At 50.3% G+C, this 23,403-nt stretch overlaps 9 protein-coding genes across 9 annotated transcripts; 6 read left to right on the forward strand and 3 right to left on the reverse strand.

Annotated features, from left to right (window-relative positions):
- Positions 1–238: 238 nt before the first annotated feature.
- Positions 239–1,741, reverse strand: ASPVEDRAFT_42439 (bifunctional chorismate synthase/riboflavin reductase [NAD(P)H] ARO2). Its single transcript, XM_040812590.1, has 3 exons — positions 1,686–1,741; positions 1,267–1,628; positions 239–1,210 (listed from the first exon to the last, which is right to left on the reverse strand). The coding sequence occupies exons 1-3, from the start codon at positions 1,718–1,720 to the stop codon at positions 375–377; spliced, it is 1,233 nt and encodes a 410-aa protein (XP_040668678.1). The 5' UTR covers positions 1,721–1,741; the 3' UTR covers positions 239–374.
- A 364-nt stretch (positions 1,742–2,105) lies between these two features.
- Positions 2,106–3,528, forward strand: ASPVEDRAFT_133361 (putative lipoate--protein ligase; the record flags this gene model as incomplete). The annotated part of the gene is made up of 3 exons (XM_040807026.1): positions 2,106–3,062; positions 3,117–3,224; positions 3,283–3,528. The coding sequence occupies 3 exons, from the start codon at positions 2,106–2,108 to the stop codon at positions 3,526–3,528; spliced, it is 1,311 nt and encodes a 436-aa protein (XP_040668679.1).
- Positions 3,529–4,440: 912 nt separating this feature from the next.
- ASPVEDRAFT_132614 (glycoside hydrolase family 154 protein) lies at positions 4,441–6,454 on the forward strand (the record flags this gene model as incomplete). The annotated part of the gene is made up of 2 exons (XM_040806939.1): positions 4,441–4,922; positions 4,987–6,454. The coding sequence occupies 2 exons, from the start codon at positions 4,441–4,443 to the stop codon at positions 6,452–6,454; spliced, it is 1,950 nt and encodes a 649-aa protein (XP_040668680.1).
- A 1,682-nt stretch (positions 6,455–8,136) lies between these two features.
- On the forward strand, positions 8,137–10,008 carry ASPVEDRAFT_53510 (sugar porter family MFS transporter; the record flags this gene model as incomplete). The annotated part of the gene is made up of 6 exons (XM_040814800.1): positions 8,137–8,232; positions 8,288–8,364; positions 8,418–8,642; positions 8,693–9,676; positions 9,745–9,818; positions 9,890–10,008. The coding sequence occupies 6 exons, from the start codon at positions 8,137–8,139 to the stop codon at positions 10,006–10,008; spliced, it is 1,575 nt and encodes a 524-aa protein (XP_040668681.1).
- A 1,173-nt stretch (positions 10,009–11,181) lies between these two features.
- On the reverse strand, positions 11,182–13,899 carry ASPVEDRAFT_84391 (uncharacterized protein; the record flags this gene model as incomplete). Its single annotated transcript, XM_040817527.1, has 3 exons — positions 11,182–12,810; positions 12,867–13,715; positions 13,774–13,899. 3 exons carry the CDS (start codon positions 13,897–13,899, stop codon positions 11,182–11,184), a joined length of 2,604 nt encoding a protein of 867 aa, XP_040668682.1.
- Positions 13,900–14,285: 386 nt separating this feature from the next.
- On the forward strand, positions 14,286–15,271 carry ASPVEDRAFT_53512 (glycosyltransferase family protein; the record flags this gene model as incomplete). The annotated part of the gene is made up of 2 exons (XM_040814801.1): positions 14,286–14,438; positions 14,504–15,271. The coding sequence occupies 2 exons, from the start codon at positions 14,286–14,288 to the stop codon at positions 15,269–15,271; spliced, it is 921 nt and encodes a 306-aa protein (XP_040668683.1).
- A 206-nt stretch (positions 15,272–15,477) lies between these two features.
- On the forward strand, positions 15,478–17,098 carry ASPVEDRAFT_707933 (SDR family NAD(P)-dependent oxidoreductase). Its single transcript, XM_040816090.1, has 10 exons — positions 15,478–15,787; positions 15,860–16,004; positions 16,077–16,163; positions 16,217–16,279; positions 16,340–16,447; positions 16,501–16,552; positions 16,602–16,690; positions 16,752–16,814; positions 16,875–16,953; positions 17,002–17,098. Exons 1-10 carry the CDS (start codon positions 15,738–15,740, stop codon positions 17,025–17,027), a joined length of 762 nt encoding a protein of 253 aa, XP_040668684.1. The 5' UTR covers positions 15,478–15,737; the 3' UTR covers positions 17,028–17,098.
- Positions 17,099–17,169: 71 nt separating this feature from the next.
- On the reverse strand, positions 17,170–18,542 carry ASPVEDRAFT_132140 (methionyl-tRNA formyltransferase; the record flags this gene model as incomplete). The annotated part of the gene is made up of 4 exons (XM_040806891.1): positions 17,170–17,908; positions 17,968–18,095; positions 18,150–18,220; positions 18,284–18,542. The coding sequence occupies 4 exons, from the start codon at positions 18,540–18,542 to the stop codon at positions 17,170–17,172; spliced, it is 1,197 nt and encodes a 398-aa protein (XP_040668685.1).
- A 124-nt stretch (positions 18,543–18,666) lies between these two features.
- ASPVEDRAFT_194251 (uncharacterized protein) lies at positions 18,667–21,432 on the forward strand. Its single transcript, XM_040809155.1, has 5 exons — positions 18,667–18,971; positions 19,027–19,120; positions 19,177–20,455; positions 20,509–20,540; positions 20,593–21,432. The coding sequence occupies exons 1-5, from the start codon at positions 18,730–18,732 to the stop codon at positions 21,325–21,327; spliced, it is 2,382 nt and encodes a 793-aa protein (XP_040668686.1). The 5' UTR covers positions 18,667–18,729; the 3' UTR covers positions 21,328–21,432.
- The last annotated feature ends 1,971 nt before the right edge of the window (positions 21,433–23,403 follow it).

The following is a 23,403-nucleotide window of genomic DNA, read 5'->3' on the forward strand; positions in this document are numbered from 1 at the left end:
ACGTTTTTGTTCCCCTCACCTTTCACTTCTTGAAAATGTTTTATGAGTCGCTGCCATGTTGGCCAGTAGTATAGGTTATCCAGAATGACTGTATGAATGAGAATGAATGATGAAATAAATGGGCACCTTTAGTTCATTTTCCGGTGCAGCGTAGTGTAGGCGAATCCTACATATTATTAGGCTTCTCATGTTTTGTAAAGTAAAGTTGCCCAATTAAACTCTATTGACGTCGCTATGCGAGACTACCTAAAGGAGATACATCAAGATATATCCAACCGAAAACGGTGAAGCACTTTTACCAATTCAAATAGAAATAGACTTAAGTCATAAAACGCATAACAATTGATTAATTTCCCCGTAGGGGTTAGCGAAATCTAGTCCGTCCCCGTTGTAGGGCGGGTAGGAATTGTCTTGGGCAACGGTGGAAGGAGAGACTTTGCGCTTTCACGCGCATACTGGGCCATCAAGGAGTCCATGACGACAAGAGCGGACATGGCTTCAACGATGGGTACAGCACGGGGCACAACGCAGGGGTCGTGGCGGCCCTTGGCTTCTAGGACGCCATCGCCTAGATCGTAGGTGGCCGTTTGCTGGGCCTGGCCGATTGTGGCAGGTGGTTTGAACGCAACGCGGAAGTAGATGGAGGCACCGTTGGAGATACCACCCTGGATACCACCGGAGTTGTTTGTCTTCGTTGTGAGGCGCTGTTGCGTCATGTTCTCGGAGCCCAACTGGGTCTGTACTTCGGATGCAACGAAGGGGTCATTGTGGATTGAGCCGGGGACTTCGCAGCCGCCGAAGCCAGAGCCGATTTCGAAACCCTTCGTGGCGGGGATGCTGAGCATGGCATGCGCGATCTGGGCCTCAAGTTTGTCGAAGCAGGGCTCGCCGAGGCCGACGGGGACGTTGCGGATCACGCAGGTTACTGTGCCACCGATGCTATCGCTGTTGTCACGGAAGTGTTCGATGACCTTGGTCATACGCGCGGCAGCATCTTCATTCGGACAGCGAGTGGGGACAAAGGCGTCAACGGTCTTGCGGTCGACCTTCTCGATAAGGTTGAGGAACTCTGGGTTGGTTGATGGGGTAGGGTGTTCGGCCGTGGCGGGGAAGAGGTGCTCGTTGCCAACGGAGGAGACGAACGCGATGATTTCGACGCCGTGCGAAAGGCGCAGGTATTTTTCGGCGATGGCTCCGGCGGCGACACGGCCTAGAGTTGGGGTTCAGGTTAGAATTGAAAATCAACTCGCCAAGGGTCCTGCTCACCAATTGTCTCTCGGGCACTGCTTCGTCCACCACCACTGCTAGCCTTGACGCCATACTTCTCGAGATAGGTGAAATCCGCATGACTGGGGCGAGGGTACATGTCCATAGTCTTGTTGCCATAGTCCTTTGGGCGCTGGTCCTCATTGCGCACAACCATGCCAATTGGAGTGCCTAGGGTGACGCCAAACTCGGTTCCTGATTGAATCTCGACACGGTCTTTCTCGTTGCGGGGGGTAGTCAAGGCGCTCTGGCCGGGACGTCGGCGGGTCATTTGGGGTTGAATATCATCCTCGGCGAGTTCCATGCCCGGAGGGCATCCATCGACAATACAACCGACAGAGCGGCAGTGGGATTCACCATAACTAGTAAGATAACCCCGTTAGCTGGGGGAATCGCATGGAGGGGGTCTGAAAACTTACGTGGTGACTCGAAAGTAGTCACCCCACGTTGACATGGTGGGCGGCGAATTGGGGACTGGCTGAGTGTGTGGTTTAGATTGCTGGATTGAATTGGTAGTGCTGCTAGATGCTGTATGTCTGAGATTCAACAGAGACCTCAGGAATCAACACAAGGCGACCAAGGAGGGATTGAAGAACTACGGTCAACTTATGAATTCTTCCCAAGTGACTCGAAAATGCGGGATATTTTCGGTCAATCAATTGCAGCCTGTTTAGGTTTAGCGCCCGCGATCGGAGTCCAGTACTATCGATCGGCGTATGGTAATGTTTGGTACCATACGACGTCACTGGAAGCTTACAGTTGCGGACTCTCGGATATATCGAAAAATAAAATAGTTGACAACGCGCTCGCCTCGTTTGAGCCACCAGGAACCTTTATCAATGCTCCTATTCCCTCGAGCGTCATGCTTGAGAGCTTCCCGATGTAAGAGGAACTCTGGCAGCCTCTTTGTCCGGTTCAATTCTGCCTACGCCTCCGACCACTTCGCTCAACTCGCGTCTCGCCCGACCTCCGTGCATCAGATCTATCAATCGCTTTCGACCGACCCTTACGTGAACCTGTCAATTGAACATTTTCTGCTAGAAAATGCACCGCCCGAATCAAATATTCTCTTCCTATACATAAATAGGCCGTGCGTCGTAATAGGCCGGAATCAGAACCCTTGGCTTGAGGCCAACCTCCAGAAGCTTCATAACGATCGCGAGAGCATCGACAACGTCAATGGAGATGCGGTTTTTGTCCGACGGCGCTCAGGTGGTGGTGCCGTCTTCCATGATACCGGAAACTTGAACTACAGTGTGATCTCTCCTCGAACCACCTTCACACGGGACAAACATGCGGAGATGATGGTGCGGGCATTGCACCGCGTTGGGGCGGTTAACACGAGTGTTAATGATCGCCACGATATTGTCATGTCAACAGATCAGGTGCGGAAAATCTCTGGGTCAGCATTTAAACTGACGAGATTCCGCGCTCTGCACCACGGGACTTGTCTACTGGATTCACCAAACATTGATATTCTTGGGTCTTTTCTTCGGTCTCCCGCGAGGGAGTATATCAAAGCAAAAGGTGTTGAGAGTGTCCGATCTCCGGTGGCTAATGTATCTTCTTCAATGAGTGATGCCCCCGCTCCATTCTCTATCCAAGCGGTTATCGCTAGTGTGATGGAGGAGTTTGCGCAGCTCTATCAGGCTGGTCCAGACGTGGTTCGCCGAGCTCAGCGGGCCCACGCCGTGGAGCCTGAATTGTACGCTGGAGAAAACTGGGTAGCTGGGGCGGTGGGTGACTACGAAGCTGATACGGTGACCGCAATTACGAAAGGCCTAGATGAGCTAAGGGTGAGTTTCTCGGGCAGGGCCCTGGAGAAGAATCTTGCTAATGATGCTTGTCAGTCTTTGGAGTGGAAATACAGACAAACTCCGCAGTTTACGTTCTCTACCTACCCAATTGAGGAAGATCCCCGTGAACGATCAGTACTTCCGCCTTCTCTTCCATCTTCGGTAAGATTTCACTTATTGCATATTGATAAAGCAGGATGGAAGTGCTGACAGTCATTAGACACGCATATTCTTGCGCTTCAAGCATGGAGCTATCATAGAAAGCTGTATATCTACCTCCGATGACCCATTACTTGCTGCGGAACAGGCCAACCGTCTGCACGAAGCCCTAAAGGGGCGAAACCTGCATGAGTTGCGTTTATCACACTGGACAGAGACCCTACTCAGTCAGTTATCCGAAGACGAAGAACCGGATAAGATACGCGAACTTGCGAGTTTCATTGCCAGCCAATTCGGCTGTTCATAGACAACGATTGTAAAATAGAGGCGAATGTAAATTATGATACGAAGCCGAGCTTCGGTGGGTTTAACTAGAGCGCTCCGTGATTTAACGACTCTCTCAAATGGCGATACAGACAAAAAGTCGGAAACGTGGAATGGGATCCATGTGTGTCACGGAACAGCACTGTTCCACAGGTCTACCTCTAAAGCCAAAAGCTAGAGCTATAAACCCAGGGGAAGTAAAGTGCTTGGGTATGCCATGGTCCGTGGAGGAGAACCTACGAGGGCTGGGGTGTAAGTTTCCTTCCACGTAAATACTCCAGCTACGAACTAATAAACCATAGCTGGCGGATATTTGGTCTTTATCATGTCAAGGCTCTTATTGAGAGACATAATTAGTTCAGCACCAGGAAAATACCCAAGTGAACTGGAATATCTCACAATCTGGCGCTCTGGTTGGTTTTCATATCACACTGAGGGCTGCTTCAAAGACTTCGCTGGGCTTAGTATCTTCTCTGCTCTTCTAGCGAGATGCCAAGTCCAACAATATAAGCCGGAAACATCTGCGGGAAAATGGCCTCTAACTCCCGTGTTGTCTGGATTTATGATTCCAGTTTTGATGCAATTCAAGGATGGGCGGAACGAGTTTTTCCACCTATTAAAACATGCATCGTGAAGTTGCATTTCTGGGCCTGGGCCCATGTCCAATATTATTGATGAATAAACGGCATATTAGCCGCTTCAGCATCACATAATGCTCAATTGCGCATTACCTTATTTATCCCTCGGGTATATCGCTGACAAACCTTTTGTTTCCCGTCGGTGTTTGGCCCGAACCCCGATTTATGGAGCTATACATATATGATGGTGACTGAGAGCCAGCCCAGGTCTGCATGCCACGTCATTTCTTACTGTTCCTCTGTCGCTGGCTTTCATAATGTCTGTTCATGCCAACGGGAAAACCCCAACGCAACTTTTCAGTCAGTCGCCTTTCCGTACCCGCGGCGACCTTCAGAATGCGTGCAAGGCGCTCCTTGACCCTCTTGTACCCCGCTTCACTCCTGGAGGTAGCCGCGTAAAGATCGGGTCATCGACTACTCGGTTTGATGAAGGAGGTGCACAGATTGAGGGCTTTGCGCGCCCATTATGGGGTCTAGCTGCCCTGCTTGGTGGTAATTGCGACTATGCGGCCGCGTCTCGTTGGCGGGATGGTTTCATACAAGGAACGGATCCAGAAAGCCCAGAATACTGGGGAGATATCGAAGATATGGACCAGAGGATGGTAGAGATGTGCCCGATTGGTTTTACCCTGGCGGTTGCGCCGCACGTTTTCTGGGATCCATTGACCACCAAGCAGAAGGAGACTGTTGCAAAGTGGCTTGCAAGCATCAATGAGCGTGAAATGCCAAATACGAATTGGTATGTCCATTTTCTTCTGATATGGATCAAGGGTTAGCAGCGCTCACACAAGCTGCTTGTTTAGGCTATGGTTCCGAGTCTTTGCGAATTTGGGCCTGCGGCGGAATGGGGCACCATATTCTCTTCAACGCATCGAGGCTGATATGGATCACTTGGATACTTTCCACGTGGGTGGAGGTTGGAGCAACGATGGGCCCAAGAGCCATCACCAAATGGACTATTATTCGGGCTCGTTCGCGATCCAGTTCCTGCAGTTGCTCTATTCCAAGCTGGCTGGAGACTTTGACCAACCCCGAGCAGAACGATACCGAGAACGCGCTAAAGAGTTTGCACTGGATTTTGTGTACTACTTCGATCCCGATGGGCGATCAATACCCTTTGGACGATCCATGACATACCGCTTTGCGATGGTTGGATTCTGGGGTGCTCTAGCCTTTGCGGATGTCACCCCCCCGGCGCCCCTCACTTGGGGTGTTGTGAAGGGACTTTTGCTTCGGCATTTCCGTTGGTGGGCCACACAAGAGGATATGTTCAATAGCGATGGGACGCTGAACCTTGGGTACTCTTACGCGAATATGTTCCTGACTGAGAACTACAACTCCCCAGGCTCGCCGTACTGGTGTTGCCTGTCCTTTGTCCCTCTTGCCCTACCCGATTCGCATCCCTTTTGGGCTGCTGAAGAGGAAGAATATCCGACTTCGCTTTCAACGGTAGCGGCTCTCAAATACCCGAAACATATTATTGTTCACCGAGGTGGACACACTTTCCTTCTTTCATCAGGACAGGCCTGCCATTATCCGGTTAGAGCGATCCAGGCTAAGTACGGCAAGTTTGCATACAGTGCCTCTTTTGGATACTCTGTACCAACTGGCGGCTACCAGCTGGAGCAGCATGCCCCCGATAGTATGCTTGCACTTTCTGATGATGGCGGTGATGTCTGGCAAACACGGAGAGTTGTGGAGAACGCACGTATCGAGCACCGAGAGAATGTGCCGGTCCTGATCTCAGACTGGAAGCCATGGTCCGGCGTCGAAGTTGAGACATTCCTGATACCACCTGTGGAAGGAGGCGAGAACTGGCATATCCGTGCTCATCGTGTACGTACGGGTCGGGACCTCCAGACATCAGAAGGAGCGTTCGCGATCTACGGGTGTCAGAGTAACAATGGCCGCATTCTGAAGCCTTTTGCCGACTCTTCAAATCCGTCGTTGTCCGAGGGAACTTCAGCAGAGGCCCAAAATGCACTTGCCGTTTCCACAGCGGGTGCTGTAGGTATTGTGGAGTTGCAATCAGCGACAGACCGTGCAGGAAGAATCGTTCTCGCAGATCCAAACTCCAATCTTCTTCACGGCCGCACTCTACTGCCGTCTCTGGGCGCCGACCTGAAGGCAGGCACGCACACCTGGTTCGTGAGTGCAGTATTTGCCTTGCCTGCACATGGAAATGGCGAAAACTGGAAAGACATCTGGACTGATAAATGGGATAATCAACCGGCCATTCCAGAGTGGTTGAAGGAGCTGGTGAACGGTTGATATTTCTTTGAGCGTGTTTGTGAGCTGGGATTGGAATTGTGCTGTTAGAATAGAGAAGAATCTCTCTCGTAGCCATAACAACCTCGACTAGAATAGTAAATCTTCCGCCTCCGTCGTCGCTTTCTCCCCCAACTTCCTCTGCTACAACCTTGTCGATGTGCTCCACATTCCAGCAGGAGAATTTGATTCATGCCCAACAGAACGTGATGCGTCGGCTGCCACAATTCCTCTCCATGGGGGCGCGGAGGAGATCTAGTCGAGTACGATCGTCCAGGTAAGCCCAAATACTCAAACAGTGGCGGATTAATACACTAACATAAGCCATCTTCGCATCTCTAGGTACTCAGAACTATACTAGCAGAGATCAGAACACGAGTGTGTTCAACACCAACACATCGCCCGGGTTGACTGGACTGATGCCTAGGAATGGCCTATCAACACTGCTCCATCCAGGTCGTTCCTTTTTTTTGTTTCCAAGACATTTGGAATGCTACTAGACACCTACTAAGTTGGCGACTACGGCTATCGAAATACTTGCTGAGTGACAGTTTTTGACTCAGGCCAGTCTTGCTCCGGATGCACTCACAGTACCGGTGTTTCTGAGATGGCCCTCCTAGTGGTGGAGGTGGAAACCTGCGATTCTTGGGCTTGTCCTCGCCTTCATTTGAAGAGCTCCAGCATGGTCCAGCCCTTGCCATACGTCTCTTGGACACGATTCTTCGGAGGCATTTCCTGACAGGGATAGGCCTTGTGTCTTGGATTTGCTTTCAACTCAGGTTGGGGTCTCATCCACGGTTTTACTGATGGTCTTTCTCCCATGCCAATCTTTGCCGAGTGAAGTTCAAGCCAGGCTAAATCCAGAAATCTACACCAATTATCTTTTACCGGGAGATTTCCTCACGGTTGACCCAGCTTCCCCGCAAAGTGTGTCTGCTTTTGGCTTTAGCCTTTCCTTATCGTTCCACCCGAGCCCTGCAATTCCAGACTCCTGTTGCTATCAAACCAGCAACCTCCATCTCAGCCGGGATCCTCGCACTGGCCCTCGTGATGATTTGACTCCTCATCCCAGATTTTGTGGGGTCTACCCCATTTTCCTCGCTGGCTATTTGCTCTCGTCACGGCATGACCTCCTTGTCTCGACACCTCTCAGACCCTGCCACACGGTCAGCGCTCACCCATGCCCCGGGGCGAATTGATGCGCCACCTCCCTTCCGTCGCCAGGTCACTGGCTTGTTCAATCATGGCTAAATGCCAAGTTTGACTGAACATGGGCCGTGGTCGTGTCATTGTACATGGGATTCGTGGAATCGAGTTTTTGCGTCTTCTCTCGCGTTTATCCGCCGGCAATCTCTCATAATGCTCTGTGAATCAAAGACCGACATTGCGACCGTACTGGTATAGCTGGTCTGTCGGTTATCCAGTGCAGTTCTCGTCAAATGCTATAACTACCCGGGCCGACCACCTGTCGGCTTGTTTTGAAACACGGTTTAATATTTATTTGAACCACGCCCCTTAAGTATTCGAAGGTAGACAGTCACTGCTGAAAATCTGCCACTACACGCATACTGGGGGTTGACAGTCGATACAAACGGATTGTCCTTTCCCCGACCTCACAACGACACTCATTCCGCTGGCTCAATATCTGTCTATAGCGTGTCGAGGAACGTTCTCAATCAGCAGACATGTCGTTTCTTCTCAAGAAGCTCGTCCATAATGAGGCGATGAAAACCGACCCCCCGGAGATTTATGGATGGCGTGTATACGCGTTAGCTTGTTCGGTGAGCGATGCCACCCAGGGTCTCTAGCTACCCACCGTACTTATCCATCACGCAGGCATGTTTTGGAGGCATGTTGTTCGGTATGGAGACTGGCATTATTGGTGGTGTCTTGACCATGGTACCCTTTCAAAAGTAAGCATTCCATGTTGTTTTTTCCCGCTCCTAGTTCTAATGTCTTTGAACAGCAAATACGGGCTGGACCCCGAGAATAAAACAGCACAGGCGAACCTCTCTGCGAACATCGTGTCTACATTACAAGCAGGATGTTTCTTTGGTGCTTTGGCGGCATCCTGGGTAGCTGATAGGTTCGGGAGAAAGCTCGGCTTAATCACTGCGTCCTTCGTCGCTATACTCGGGGTGATCATGCAAGTTGCGGCGAGTGGTCACCTGGAAGCTATGTATATCGGACGGTAGGTTCCTTGGTTTCCATAGGTGGCCGCCAAACTAACGACTATTACAGTCTTCTCTGTGGAGTTGGGGTTGGCTTCGCGTCCATGGTCAACCCTCTTTATGTCTCCGAGAACGCCCCACGAGCCATCCGCGGTGGCCTCACAGGTCTATATCAACTCTTTATTACCATGGGAATTATGCTTGCCTTTTGGATCAATTACGGCTCCCTTCTCCACATCAGCGGCACAGCACAGTACCTTGTTCCATTAGCTATGCAAGCCCTTCCTGCAGTACTTCTTCTCATCGGGATGCTCCTCTGCAATGAATCCCCACGGTGGCTCGCCAAACAAGACCGCTGGGACGAAGCGCGTGCAACTCTCTCCCGTGTTCGCAACCTTCCGGCGAACCACCCTTACGTCGAAAATGAATTCCAAGACATCGTCCGTCAGCTAGAGTTCGAACGTCAGCTCATCGGTGGCTCTGGATTTGTTGACCTCCTAAAGGAAATGTGGCTAGTGGCCGGTAACCGCAAACGAGCCATCATTAGCATCTGGTTGATGATAATGCAACAGCTCACTGGAACCAATGCCATTAATTACTATGCGCCGCAAATATTTGAAAATCTTGGTATCACAGGCTCGGCCAATGGACTTTTTGCTACAGGTGTATATGGTATAGTCAAGGTTGTGGGTTGTGCATGCTTTCTAGTCTTTGTTGCTGATTCACTGGGTCGCCGCCGTTCTCTTCTCTGGACATCAATAGCCCAGGGACTCACAATGCTCTACATCGGTCTATACGTCCGAATTGCACCTCCAGTCGAGGGAGAGCCCGTCATTCCCGCAGGCTATGTGGCCCTCGTCTGCATTTTCTTGTTTGCCGCCGCTTTCCAGTTCGGATGGGGCCCTGTGTGTTGGATTTACGTCTCTGAGATCCCTACAACGCGCCTACGTGGTTTGAACGTTTCGTTTGCCGCTGCCACACAGTGGCTATTTAACTTTGTTGTTGCACGTGCAGTCCCTAATATGCTGGCTACTGTTGGTGCAAACGGCTATGGGTGCGTTGACTTATTACTTCCGTCTCCCTTCACCACACCTAACTGTGGAACTAACAAATTGCAATTAGGACATATATTATTTTCGCATGCTTTTGCTTTTCCATGTTTGTTTTCGTCTGGTTCTTCATCCCAGAAACCAAGGGTCCGTTACTCCTCCTCTTCTTCTTCAGTTCCACTTCGCTTCCCTGAAACCAGCTAATTCAAGCACAACAGGTCTATCACTCGAGAAGATGGACGAACTCTTTGGTGTCACGCAAGAGGAGCCGAAGGAGAACCCCGAGGACAACGCCGTCAAAAAGCCGGAGGAAGTTCATATTGAAAGGACGGTATAAATGCTTTGATTCTGTTGCCGCGAGTTTGCAGGTTGTTTCTATTACTGGGCTTCGTGTCATACTACTGCAGCTGGAAAGGTTATTTTTATAGGTAGTAAGGGAAAGGGCTGTTATCACCTGAAGCTAAACCCTATTAGGGCTAGGGTCGAGCATGTCCCGTTATTTGAACATCGTACAGTGTATGTATACACTTTAAGAAAGCCCGGTTTTCTATTACTGTAAGACCTAGATATCATTTTCTTCGTCCTTGAGTTTCTTCTACCAGCTAAGATATGGCATTGGCTAGCGCCCCTTGTCTACGCCCAAGCAGCCTTGGCTCTGGAACCGAACTGGAAGAGGCACCATCCAACAAACAAATAGATCTTGGAATCAAACGAACTTGGTGGAATTATCGCTAAATATCTCCATGAAAGCCGTGGATTCTTGATGGATTCATTTATTCTCATCTGGCAAGAGCAATGCATCTCACGACCCTCGCTGGCTGCAGTCAACGTCCGCAAAGGGCATCCTGCTGAAATCTCATAACCCCGCCACCTAACTTACGAGGAACCGCTTAGTTTTACAGACAGAAGACATAATATTAAATCATTTCTTTGTTATTACTATTGCTATTGGTTCATGATCTTCGTCAATTCATAACTTGGGCGCCTTGGTTGCCTTTCCTGATCCAGCCATAGTGTCTGTACATATAGATGCTGTAATTTGCATGTAAGTATCTGCAAAGAATCCACCGACCAAACTAACTGAAATTGAAAAAGGAAAAACAAGAAAACAGTGTACACTAGTTGTATAAGTCCAATCCGGCCCCTAGTCTAACCAAACCCCGGTGAATGGACAATAAAGAGGAATACAAAACTGCAATGGAGCATGGGTCGCTTATATCCCGGAGTGTCTGTCAACACAGGTAACAAAACATGCGTATGGGAAATAATGTAGCGTAGATATCAAGTTAAGCAAAAAGAAAAAAAAGAAAAAAAAGAAAAAAAAGAAAAAAAAGAAACAAGGACAAAGATCAGACCAGGGCTCCGGGTATAGCATGCTAAGGAAAGAGGCGCTGAAAGGCGAGGGATACAACACAAGGCAATGTAGAAGAGATGTATGTAGAAGAGAGGTAGGACAGCGACAGAGTAAAGAGATGAAGTGAAAAGTTTTGAGGCATGGGAGGTAAATAAATTACCGAAGTCCTCTCCTGCGGAAGCCGGATCCCTGACCCTGGAGCCTTTGGGACTGACTCCGCGTCATGCGCCTAGAGGGACCATCATCAAGACTTAGACTTCCAAGCCCTGGACCAAGTTCAGCACGCTTTGGGGAGAAAAACGTATCATTAACAGTGCTATCTCGCCCGTAGCGGATGTTTTTAATTGTGTTGTTTGTTGTTCCGGTGGCAGTTGTCATGGTCGTTTCTGTGTCGGAGTCCTGGTCAGATGCATTGGCATCTTGATATTTGAGACTCTTCAGGCTGAAGCTGTGGTCTCTGTTGTTATTGTGAAATGTGCCGTCGTATGATGGAAATGGGGGCTGATACTGTTGATATTGGGGCTCTGGTTGGTGTGTTAAAAAGCTCGACCCGCCTGCCGTAGATGAAAAGGAGAGAGGCGGAGGTGCGGTCATGGGAGGTGAACCAAAGGACCCGTGGTATTCGGAGCGTCTGCTTAGTCCGGATCTAGGCGAGTCTTCGATAATGGTGTCGCCAGGAGACGATGGTCGAGTCGGTTGCTCTTGTAAGGTGTCTATCTTGTCGGGGTGGGTGGGGACGCCGCGATAAACAGCCAGCAGAGCTAACGCCTCTTGGACAATCATGAAGACCAGAAGGAGTTTTCCATATCTGTCAAAATAATGTCGTTCAAAAGCTGCCCCAGGAAGGTATCCTCCGAGGTGAACAGCTGCTGCAATTTCTGCGACATAAACTAAAAGCTCCATCCCATTCCACTGTATAGTGGGCTGCTTTAAGCCCTCGAGAAGAGCGAATCCAGCAAGAAGACTTGCGCATCCCAATGAAGCAACTTCGATATAGTGGCCAGGGACGGAAACGAGTTCATACTGTGAAACATTCCATGCCACAAGAGAGACGAGCAGTAGCCCTAACCGAAGACACTGGGAGACAAAAGATCCAGGCAAGTTCGTCGTTCGGGGGGGTCGAGGTCTCGAATTTGATTGCTGCGGCGACTGCCAGTTATCCTCATCGTTATCTGGTGACTTGATGGAGAATGCCCGATCAAAGAGATTCTCCAGTCCTGTTGAAGCATGGTCGGCCACTGGGAAGAACTTCGGTGGGGCAAATACATCATCGGGGGTGTTCGTATTACGACTCCAATTGACTGATGGCTGTGTTGGGCTTCGATGGAAAGGATTGCGTTCGACGACCTGTTCAATGGGCCTCTGTCTCTGCGAAGGCTGGCTTCGCAAGTTCCACGACGGAGGCGCTGGAGCTGGCGGCAGCGATCCATAAAACGGGCTTGGCCCAGCAAGGGCAGACGTCTGGTCTCTTTGGTAGGGAGTCGAAACTGGTCGGAAATTATGCTGTATAGAAGGTGTCCAATCCATATCGTCGACCTCAGGCGGCGGGGTGGGAATTGCGCGTTCCTCCTGGCCAGTGCGCGGAGTGGCAAGCTTTTCGAAAGGAAATCTTGGTGTTATCTGATGGGAGTTTTCATGCGGCGTGCAAAAAGGTTGTTTCGCCCCCGTAGTTGGACGAGGAGATGCCTCCGGTTTTCGAGATGGGGTTGCTGTTGGGGTGGATTCAGACCAATTAACCAATGGACGAGTATCGTAGCGAACCATGCGCCGCGATATTGTGGCAGACTAGAAAAATTATATTAGTATGCTGAACGCAGAAAGTCTCAGCATCTCCAACGTACCAAAGTTATAAAGAGGAGCATGAATAAATGCAAAGCCGGCGGTAAGTTAGCATCGAGGCCACTCGACGAAGGGTCTCTGAGGACGGCCCAAAACGCGCATCGTGCTACCATGACAATGAGCTGAACTTTATAGTATTCACCAAGGCCTACGAAGCGACCGCCTCGTCCCTCGATTTTGAGTCGGAGCTTTGGATTCCACCATAGCGAGAAAATACCGGCCACTAGGGACAGACCAGCATAGTATTCCAGATCGACAGGCCAATGGGCCGGTAAACGAAGCGTATGAAGGGTTTCGCGAATTCGTGACACGACCGCCATGGAGGACGTAGTTCGAAGCTCGTCCGGGTCCCGCAGCGGTTCGTCAATGGGCAAAGCACTCGTCACGTCCCAAACAAGTTGGCCAGCAATACTAGCCCAATAACATAAGGCACCCACAAACACCAATAGACTCTTCCAGCTCCATTGTCGCGCTCTCCGTGCTGCCTTTCCTGCTTTACTCCTGTCCATCATCCGTCGCAAGTGATCCGATTTCGCTTCGTACCCAGCCTGGCGGATGCGCGCCTTCACACGGGGTTCGCAGTTGTCGCATACTTGCGGGTAGCGCTCCTCCATGTTCCTTCGAAATTTCGGGTATTCTCGTTCATAAGCGCTATAATTTGGGTCATCGGAAGGTGGAAAATAGGAGGCCAAGGCGCTGGTAAAAAGGTGTTGGTTCCGAACGCACCGGGCACAGAACAGGTCTGAGCCGGTCAGTCCCAGGTCAGCGGGCTCAAGAAGAGGGTTTGAAGGGCCGGGTGTAGGCGGATTTGGGTTTGTTTCCGCAGTAGGAGGATCTGTAATTTCTCCATTCTGGAGAGATTTGCTTTGTTAGTTGTATAGCGGGAAATCGCGGAAAAAAGTGACGTACTTCGTCGAGGTAATTGACAGCCTCGCAGTGTTTACATTGCCATTTTCGAACTGGGCGCTTGTTAGGCTGTGCAGAGCGACCGCCGCAATAGAAGCAGCTCAGTCGCTTTGAAAATAGAGGAGCCATCTTGTAGGGACATTGGATGGGGGACACGGTTGTGTTGAGGAAGGAGAGTGTTAATATTCTCCAGAATTCAAAAGTCGCCCGCAACAACAGTGCACGGGCCACGTGAATAATAAATGCGCAACTGTGTACAGAGCCACACTCTTGTGAACACAACTCACAACACCAGGTTTACCATGAGGCAGCCCATCTCTGCTCAACTGCGACCAGGTGAACAGACCACAACTCGGCGACTCGGCGACTAAGCAATCAACACAACAACAAAACCAACCAGTCCACTCTCCATGATGCCTGCAATCCTGCAACCGTATCTTCGACCCTCAAGACTCTACTCTCCAGCCAACCTTGGAAGATATCCCTGAACCCAGATCAACTATTCCATCCCGTCAATGTCGTTTAGCCAGCTTCTTTTCTACGGCCTTGCTGCGCTCTTGCTACTCTGCACCGCCGGTGCAGCCACGAGCTATCTTGCGATGCAATTGCAGCTGTTTTGGGCCATGCTTCTCGCTTTCTCCGTCGTGGGCGCTGTATTGGCGATCCTGGTACGTTTCGTCCCTCGTTTCCCATCCCTCCTGATGGATCCCAGGCTCATGCAGCAGCTCTACAGTTCCTCGGTGTTATTGCCATTCCCCGTAACACCGCAGTGCCGAAATGGCGCCCAAAAGACTCTCCCCTCCATCTCCTCGTTGTTTTTGGCAGCGGTGGCCATACTGCGGAGATGCTCACCTTGCTTCGAAATATGGATATTAGTCCAGACAAATTCGCCTATCGAACCTACGTCGTAAGCTCGGGCGACAATTTCAGTGCGACGAAAATAATCCAGTATGAATTAGCCCTTCACGGCCGCGGCGCAAGACCAGCATCCTACGTAATCGTCCATGTTCCCCGTGCCCGCCGCGTCCATCAGTCCTACTTTACGGCTCCCTTTACAACTCTTTTGTCTTTTTGGTCTTGTCTCCTTGCTCTGTGCAGGCGGCATCCAGACCAGCAATGCCTCAATCTACCGGAGCAATTCGTATCGCCTTATCCCGATCTGATCCTCACTAATGGGCCCGCGACGGCGGTTTGCGTTATACTTGCTGCAAAGCTCATACGCCTGGGCCATTTTTGTCGGAACTTCGTTAGGTGGTCTAAATCGCCCTCTCCGTCATCTGTGACCGGTGCAAAACCGCGCGCGGACCATCCGGCGACGGACGAACTTCGACTCCGTACAGTGTTTGTGGAATCCTGGGCTCGGGTAAAAACACTAAGTCTGTCAGGAAAGATTCTCCTACCTTTTGCCGATCGGTTCCTGGTCCAATGGCCTGCGCTGGGTGGTAAGAAGGCGTGGTGGGGTGAGAAGAAGGCAGAATACGTCCCTGGTCTCATGGGTTGATCTCGTGGCAACTCCAAGATAAACTGTAAATTATCCAGTGCCGAAGGTTTTGAATTTGCCCCGGGAAAACACTGTACTGCTGCATCGGCATGCAGGCCGATCCCCTTGTTACCATAACTGCTTTCCATAGTTCGACTTCGGACCAACCGAGGTCTTCCCCTCATTCCCACCATCGGGTCCCACTAGTACAACCATTGGATTCAATAAACGGGCTGTCCGCTCAAGAAACGGGCCTTCCGACGTGTAACCTAAGTACCTTATTCAAAATACTTACTTATTAGTAAAGCCCACGCATGTGCCTATGGGCAGATCTCCCCTTTGCGCTACAACCCTAGATCCCAACTACCTACCCCGCGTCTGACAGAGGCAATCATCACCTTCACTTCATTTAGGACCATTCCAGCTCGTAACCCTGTCAACATCTCGGCTTTCAACATCCAAGAAATCGTAACATACTATCTACGCCATGCCATACTCATTACAGAACCGCAACGTGCTCGTCACCGCAGGCTCGAGGTACTCTAACCCCGCATCAGATCCAGGTCAACGTAACAAGTACTAACACCGCGTCTGTTTCTCTCTCATTAGAGGACTAGGTGCTCTCGTTGCACAGAAATTTGCCGCTCAAGGCAGCAATGTTGCGATCAATTACTTCTCCAGCGCGGATGCGGCTGAGAAAATCGCCGCAGATATCCGGGAGCAGTATAACGTGAAGGCGATAACGATTAAGGGTGTATGTTACACCCTGGTGTGCGCGATTTGTTGGAGTGATGGCATGGCTAATACAGGTGCTCGCGCGACGTAGGATGCGAGTCTCAAGGCCGATTGTGAGAATATGGTTCAGACTACCATTGAACAGCTTGGGGGATTGGATGTTCTCGTTTCGAATGCTGTTAGCCAACCGTGATAAGGACCTTGTCAAGACATGGGCTAACTAGATTGAAGGGCTGGACTAAAATCACCAGCTTCGGCGACTTGGATGCTATGGGTGAGGAGGACTGGGATCTGGTATGCAGCAAGCGGTATATCTATTGATACGCTGCTACGTACTAACATGGCATCCTCTAGTGCTGGTCTGCCAATGTGAAGGGCCACCTGTGGCTTTTCAAAGCCGCTCTGCCCACTTTCAGGGCCAATGCCGATGGTGGTGTCTTCTTGCTCACTTCATCAGCCGCGGTTCGTGTTGTACCTGAAGAAAAGTAACCGCCATTCGCTGACAAACTGCTTAGGCTGTTTCGGCAACCGGAAGTAGCCTGCCATACTCAGTCACAAAAGCAGCAGGTATGTGGTCTTCGGTGTGATACGCGTATCGATGTCACTGACGATACAGGCTTGCACTTGGTGAAATGTCTCGCCCAGACTCAAGGTAATAAGGTTCGCGTCAACGCAGTCCTACCAGGTCTGCTTCTCACCGACTGGGTATGTTGTCCAAGGGCCCCGGCTTGGGGAGGATATAGAATCATTACTAAGGCGTGCATAGGGTTTGCGGTTCCCCAAGGAGAAGATCGAGCTTTATAAATCTGCCACCCCTCTGAATACCCTGGTATGAAACCCCCCAATAATTGTCAGGAGTCCCCTGCTGATTCACCTTGGTCACTACCAGCCCGAAGTGGAAGATACAGCCGAGGCGTATATTACATTAGCCAGGAACTCATCCGTGACAGGACAGGCAATGCAGATAGGTAGGTGCCCATTGGGATATTCTATGTATGCCGTTACTAACTTTGTAGATTCGGGATTCGTGATAAACTACTAAGCTAAAAAAAAAAGGTTATAATTAGATTGAAAACAATGAGCCTAATAGTATTAAGATTTCACTAGAAATGGTATCACGTTGGTTATACATAGAATACATTGGTTGTACATTAATATCACGTTCCCTCTCGTAAGCTTTGCGTTTAGCAAAGGGGGTTATGAAACGGAGCAAATGGAGCATCGTACGAAGAGAACGTGCGGCTTCCAATCATTCCAGCCTTGAGGGCAGCCCGAAGCGCATCTGCATTCTGCTGCCCCTCCACCTTCATTTGATGAATTTTGATCAGCCTTCCATCTCGGGTGAAAACATATACCCCCTTTCCTGAGTCCGACTTGACTGTGTGCTCGCCATCTATAAATGGCAGTCCCGGGACAAGGGCAAAAGCCTCGCTTCCCTTCAACGGTTGCACCTCTTCAAATTCGCTTAAAATGACCCTTCGCTGTTGGAAAGTTGGAATATGTCCAGTCGGTTGGCCAAAAACGAGAGACTTGCTCCACAGTGGCCCTAGTACCCGGTGCCGCCGACTGATATCCGTCCAAGTCCAGTTCGCCCAGTCAATATGTCTGTCCTCGGGTTTGATCTTCGCAGCGTGTGTCAATTCATTGTGTTCAGACGAGTACCAGCCTGCATCCTCAACAGGGGGCGCAAACAGGCCCTTTCGGATACCTTCAACCAAGATATCTGCACCTTTTGGAGCGACAACATCCAACAGCTCCGGAACAGTGCACGAATCAGGGTTCGGTACCGCAAAACCAGGAGAGGGCGACTGCGCAAGAATAATCCCATGGTCAAAATGTTGAAGGTGTAGCGTCTGAAGAGTGACACCAGTCATGGATCTGCCTGCTAGGAGAGTATGGTGGAGTGGTGCAGGGCCACGAAAGCTATAGTTATTGTCTCGATTAGTCTTTGCCAGATATCCTAAAATCAAGTCCATGCTTACTCAGGAAGTAATGAGGGGTGGACATTTAAACCACCGTATTTGGCGCCATGGAGGATGCGCGGTGGCACGAAAAGCCCAAATGATACCGCCACTATCAGATTTATGGGTCCTTCGGGGAGAATGGGGGGCTATGACCGTGAGTTTGTATACGACTACGCGGGTAGCTGCCAGGGTTTATATACCTTCCAACCCGTGAATGTGTCAATCTCATGTATAGGGAGCGATAGCTTCGTTGCGGCAGCTTTGATTGGGACTATAGAAGCGAGGTATCAGCGACAAACAACCCGTACATAGCTTTTCACTTTCCGTTAATTACCTTCGCGTATTTGCTTCAAGCCCCTCCCTACCCTTTTTCCAGGTCGACAGACAACGTCAATGGATGCGATCCGATCGGGTTGCTTCACATGCTCGGCGTGGAGAGCTTTCAGAGAAGCTATGCTGAACTCATCAGAGCCGCAAAAGAGGATTCGGAGCGGGTCGTAGGTCTTTGAGGACACGGATCGGAGTGTGAAGGATGGACGAAAGCGGGCTTGCCGATATAGGCACAGCGAGCCCGAGCCTCTTGAGATAAACATGGCCGAGGCTGCTCGCTCAGGTCATCGGCTGCACATTGAAGCTCCCCGATAGCTCCGCGGCGGGCAGTCTAGCCCGCCACGTGATGTCACTGCCCACCGCAAGCCAAATCGCGGGGGATGATCGGAGAGCTTGACCACGATCTCGCGACATTACATTGTGAGCTGGAACTCACGGCCCTAAAATGCCATGCCAGAGAGCAGCACATCCTCGGTAGTTCCGGCACAACTCTCGTTTCTGGCCATTTACAATCCACTACTCGGAGCTACGGACGAAGCGCTCAGAGAGCAGATTGTCTTTTACACATCAAAATCATGTCTCTCGCAACGGCAAGATAGTTCCGCGGGGAGCAGTGATAAGGATTCCAATGATGAATGGAATGATAGATTACGCCAGGTTGGTCTGGCGCAGGGTATGGTGACATTTGCGAGGTGGGAATTGCAACTTACCAACTGCGATGGAATAGATGCTAAGGGCATATTCTAGGAATTTCTCGGGCGGGAAAGCTGTTGACTTCGTAGAGACTGAGAAATCGCAAATTGTGCTACATGAACTAGAGAAGGATTGGTGGATTCTAGCCGTAAGTATACATTTCACGCCCAGAAAGCATTATTTGAACGGACACTGAGATCTTAGTCTATCGACCTGACTCGACTACCGACGGACCCTAACAATGGATCTTCTTCAAAACGAGATGCTTCGGAAACTTCTTTGCAATACTCCTCTAGGGAAATGGCTCCTCCACAACTCCTAATCCAACAACTTCGTCGAGCGCATTCGGCATTCCTTCTGCACCATGCGGCAAGCCTCGATGCACTTTACAAAAGTGCTGGCAGGTCCACGTTTTGCCTATTCCTCGAGAATTTCTGGATGCGCTTTGCTTGGAACTGGGAAGTTCTTCTTGGCGGAAACCCCGTTGTGGAGATGTACAACGGTGTAAAGCTCTCTGCAGGGGGCGAGCTTGGCATTGGCGTTGGTGAAGAGGAATGGGGAAGCGGGGAAAGGGAGGTGCTCGAAGACTTCGTCTCAAGGACAGATGGACTTGTTGATTTGGTTGTGTCCCGGTTCGGTGATCCGTATGATCCAAGTGATAGCCCTCAAACGACAAGTGGATCAGAAAGCGACGCCGAGAACAAATGGCTTGGCTTTGATGCTTATCCACGGCCTTCAGATGGTGTCATATTCTCGGGCATTGGAGCGATCACACGACGCTCCCTTGTATCTATATCCCAGTGGATGGAATGGATTTACATATACGGTGCAGACGCTTATGGAGTCAGCGAGGATCCGACCTCGCCACGGCGTCGAAAACGGAGGAGACGACAACGGGGAACGCTGTCTGGAAAATCTACCAGCAGCCAGCTCGCTCCTACTGATGCTACGCAGGGAGCCGCCACAGTTCGTCCATTTTCCCCGGGTATCCCGCGACCACTTGTTGGAGGGGCGCCGGCGCCTCAACCAACTCCAAGGGACCCCCAGGAAAAGGCAGCGCCTCAAACAAATAATGAAAACGCCCAGAACGAGAATGGTCAGGCAAGTGATTGGATGACAACAGGAACAGAAACGTTCGTAAAGTATCTCACGCTCGGTTACGGCTCGTCATGGGGCCTCTCGGGGTCATCTAGTCGTACACCTAGTCCGCATCCTCAAGCCGAGTCATCAACGGGAGAGAATGCCTCCAATGAGGCAAACAACTCCAATATTCAAGCCGGCTCGCAAGAGTCATCAAACTCAAATGACCGCCCGCGGCGTCGTGACCATGGTCGATTCCTTATTGGTTTACAGGATAGCACAGCCAGTCCAGACATTGTACTAGAGGAAACAGAACCTTCTGATCCTGCTGCTAGTCCGAATGAAAAGATAGCCAAACGGACAATATACGTTCAAATGGCAGATTCACAGCAAGACACCACAGGTGGGCCTATGTTTCACCCCAACCACCCGACTCACGAGACTCACATCCATCAGATCCAGTACAACTCCGCGCCGTTGTGTACATTGTAAGTTCTCACTATCCCAATTATAACATTCTACAGAGACTCATGTCAATAGCACCAACCGTTCATGTACACCTTCCTCTTCGACATCACAACACCATCGCTCTCTGATCCCTCTCTCTACCACAGTATACATCATCAGCTTGGGCCCCTCCAAAAGCCACTCAGCTCCTCTACCTCTCCGTCGACGGCAGACTCGCGAATTTCTGAGGTTCCGGGTTCCAATATCAAATCCCAGCAACAACAACACCCGATATACGACCTTGTCTACGATCCACACAACCTCTCCATCCGCTCCTCTATCCCAAACATCCCGGATCTTTTATCCCACCTCCAGAGCCCACGTGTAAGCGGAGCCTTATCCCTCTCTAGGGTCGAAACAATAGGCATCCATCATCGTCTCCTCACGACTTACATCGAGACCCGGTCTCGGTCCCTTGAACTCGAACGAACATGCAAAACCAGCCGCGGGTGGTGGATCGTTTGGGTCCGTGTTTCCGCGTCTCCACAGGCTCAACCAGATACGCCAGGCGCAAGCAGAGATAAACAACAGGAAGCCTTCATTATCCGCCAAGCTAGTGATCACATTGCTTCTTCAAACCACACTCGCAATGCTAGTAATATTGGTGGTGGCAGTGGGGCGCGGTTCTTTAGAGATCTCGGCGGGGCGTCATCCCCTGGACTATCACTCCAGGGTTCGAAAATGGATATGGCGCCAGGGAAGCTTGTTGAAGGGTTGGGTCTTGATGCTCGGCGGTACATTGAGAATATACTCAGTTTGAATAGATAGATATCCATTTTGGCAGCCTAATTTACGGGTTTGCTACCTCCGCACTCAGATTCGTTAATCAAAACACTAATATTTACACGACCTACATATCGTACAAAGCGAGCGTCCGGGCAAGACGAACTAATATTCGAAAGCTGAATATGCATTTCCGGGGCCCAAGGTTGAGTCAGGCAATCCTTGCTTCCGCCTTGCGGCCTTGCAGCAAGCTGGATTGTATCAGCATGTCAGCTGTCCGTTGCCCGTTACACGTGTCGTCGGCCAATGGTATGTCCAAAGTTAGATTAGCCGGATACCATTTCCCTTTGAAGTCCCAAAGGTAAAAAAATCCACGGATGGAGAAATCAAAAGACACTCCACAGGTGTGGACAGTGGATGGCGGTTGTAAAATGGTACTTCTGTCTGATAGTGGAATTATGCACTGCTAGTTTTCCTGTTACTATTCTTGACTGCCCCAGTGCGCTAGGCAAACGTACGCTCGAAGGAGGAAAGTATGGTATTTTTTGGTCAGGGGACTACTAAAGTATCGTGCACCGCCACGTATTATTTCCACGAGATGTAATATAACGGTGCAGAGGGAGGTTGATCACGATGGTTCGCAAGCTTGAGATGATCGATCGCCCCGGGAGGGAAGTGTAAGTTTTCCCAGCGGGACGTCTCTGAGTTGATCGCTAACCAAGTTGGAGCACAAGGTTTTTGTTGCGTGTGGATGTGCGCCGCAGAAAGTGACGGGGCGATTCACACTGGCAGGCTCATCCGGGATTCCAGGGAGCTTCTGTCAGCTCATGCTTGGCTCTCTTTCTATAGGCGCGTCGGAGCATAGCGAGGCAAATGGATGGGCTTCATCATCATTTTGAGGGTGCCTGTCATGCAGAATAGCATGCCGTGAAATGCTGCATGGGACCATTGGCTGGGAAACCGACAGCACAGTCTGCGGGGTTGACGTCTCCCACATCTCCAAAGCATGGAACCTTGGGAGGAATGTGTTTTACTGTTAAGTGACTGTCAAGATGGAGCTTCATTTGACTGAGAGCATGGGGCGCATTTGGGTCTTCACTTTGGTAACAGCAATGGGCATAGTTGCAGGGGGAAGGCCGGAAGGGGGTCAGACCTCAGGGGGCTCAGGGCGGTTGTCCACTGCCCAGCCTTATCGTTCGTATTAATCCAAGCCTGTTCAGATTGAAGTACACTAGTCGACACAGTATTATTGTTATGAAGGACGATTTCGCCGTGAAGAGAAACGTGTTCTGCCGTTCGTGCTGTCTGCGCGCTATCAATGAGGCCCACAAGAAACTGGTACTTGAGTACGAGGTAAGCTGAAGCAACGAGGACGTCAGCTCGAACGTCCGTAAATTCTACGCTTCTTTATTCCCCTCTCAAACCTCGTATCACGGAGCAAGACAGGAGTGTTAAATTGCGGTCGCATAACCGAAACTCCAGCCGTCACGGCTCTCATTTTATCAAGGACCACCTCAGCCTCAGGAGACGATCCAGAAGAATATCACTGTTTCGTGTTCGTATTAAATCGTAACATACTGTATCATTATGTGCAAGCCACTGTGGCTTGAAAAAGTAACGTCGACTAGGCACCAGGCAACAGTTGAGAAAAGGAGACGAAAGCCTCAGTCTCCTCAACGTGCGTGGGAATGAATGGCCAAGAAAACTGGGTTGAAGTGAAGACACCAGTGCAACTTGCCAGCAGAGCTCTGGATTGATCAGTTGCCGCAAAATTTTCGTCATTTTCGTCATTTTCGTCATTGACGAGGAAAACAAACAAAATCCAGGGTTCACAGCCACATAGCTGCTGCGCCACCTTTTTCAACTTGAGTAACATGGTATCGTAGTGTTTCGGGGGGCAGACAACAATAATATTTAAAAACTAATAATTTTCTTTCTTTTTTTTCCCTGGGCAGGTTACTGAGTCAACCTTGAAAGAGCTAACTTAAGTAACTAGGTCTTTAAGGGGCCCGACAGGCTATTATTGAGTGCCGATAAAGCGTGGTAGCTAAGAGTCCAACTACGCTGCTAAGGGAGACTCACCACTAACCGCCTCTTTCCACCTCCTCACTCTCTTCCATT

Source organism: Aspergillus versicolor, assembly GCF_001890125.1.
Source record: "Aspergillus versicolor CBS 583.65 unplaced genomic scaffold ASPVEscaffold_5, whole genome shotgun sequence".
NCBI lineage: Eukaryota > Fungi > Ascomycota > Eurotiomycetes > Eurotiales > Aspergillaceae > Aspergillus > Aspergillus versicolor.

Excerpts from the sequence above, each read along its gene's own strand:
- ASPVEDRAFT_707933 (XM_040816090.1), top strand. The coding sequence starts at position 15,738 with ATGCCATACTCATTACAGAACCGCAACGTGCTCGTCACCGCAGGCTCG. Across the intron at positions 15,788-15,859 it reads CTCGTCACCGCAGGCTCGAG|AGGACTAGGTGCTCTCGTTG; the intron begins GTACTCTAACCC and ends CTCTCTCATTAG. Across the intron at positions 16,280-16,339 it reads GTGAGGAGGACTGGGATCTG|TGCTGGTCTGCCAATGTGAA; the intron begins GTATGCAGCAAG and ends GGCATCCTCTAG.
- ASPVEDRAFT_194251 (XM_040809155.1), top strand. The coding sequence starts at position 18,730 with ATGCCAGAGAGCAGCACATCCTCGGTAGTTCCGGCACAACTCTCGTTT. Across the intron at positions 18,972-19,026 it reads GGTATGGTGACATTTGCGAG|GAATTTCTCGGGCGGGAAAG; the intron begins GTGGGAATTGCA and ends GGCATATTCTAG. Across the intron at positions 20,456-20,508 it reads TTCACAGCAAGACACCACAG|ATCCAGTACAACTCCGCGCC; the intron begins GTGGGCCTATGT and ends CACATCCATCAG.
- ASPVEDRAFT_42439 (XM_040812590.1), bottom strand. The coding sequence starts at position 1,720 with ATGTCAACGTGGGGTGACTACTTTCGAGTCACCAC. Across the intron at positions 1,629-1,685 it reads GACTACTTTCGAGTCACCAC|TTATGGTGAATCCCACTGCC; the intron begins GTAAGTTTTCAG and ends TTATCTTACTAG. Across the intron at positions 1,211-1,266 it reads CAGTGCCCGAGAGACAATTG|GCCGTGTCGCCGCCGGAGCC; the intron begins GTGAGCAGGACC and ends CCCCAACTCTAG.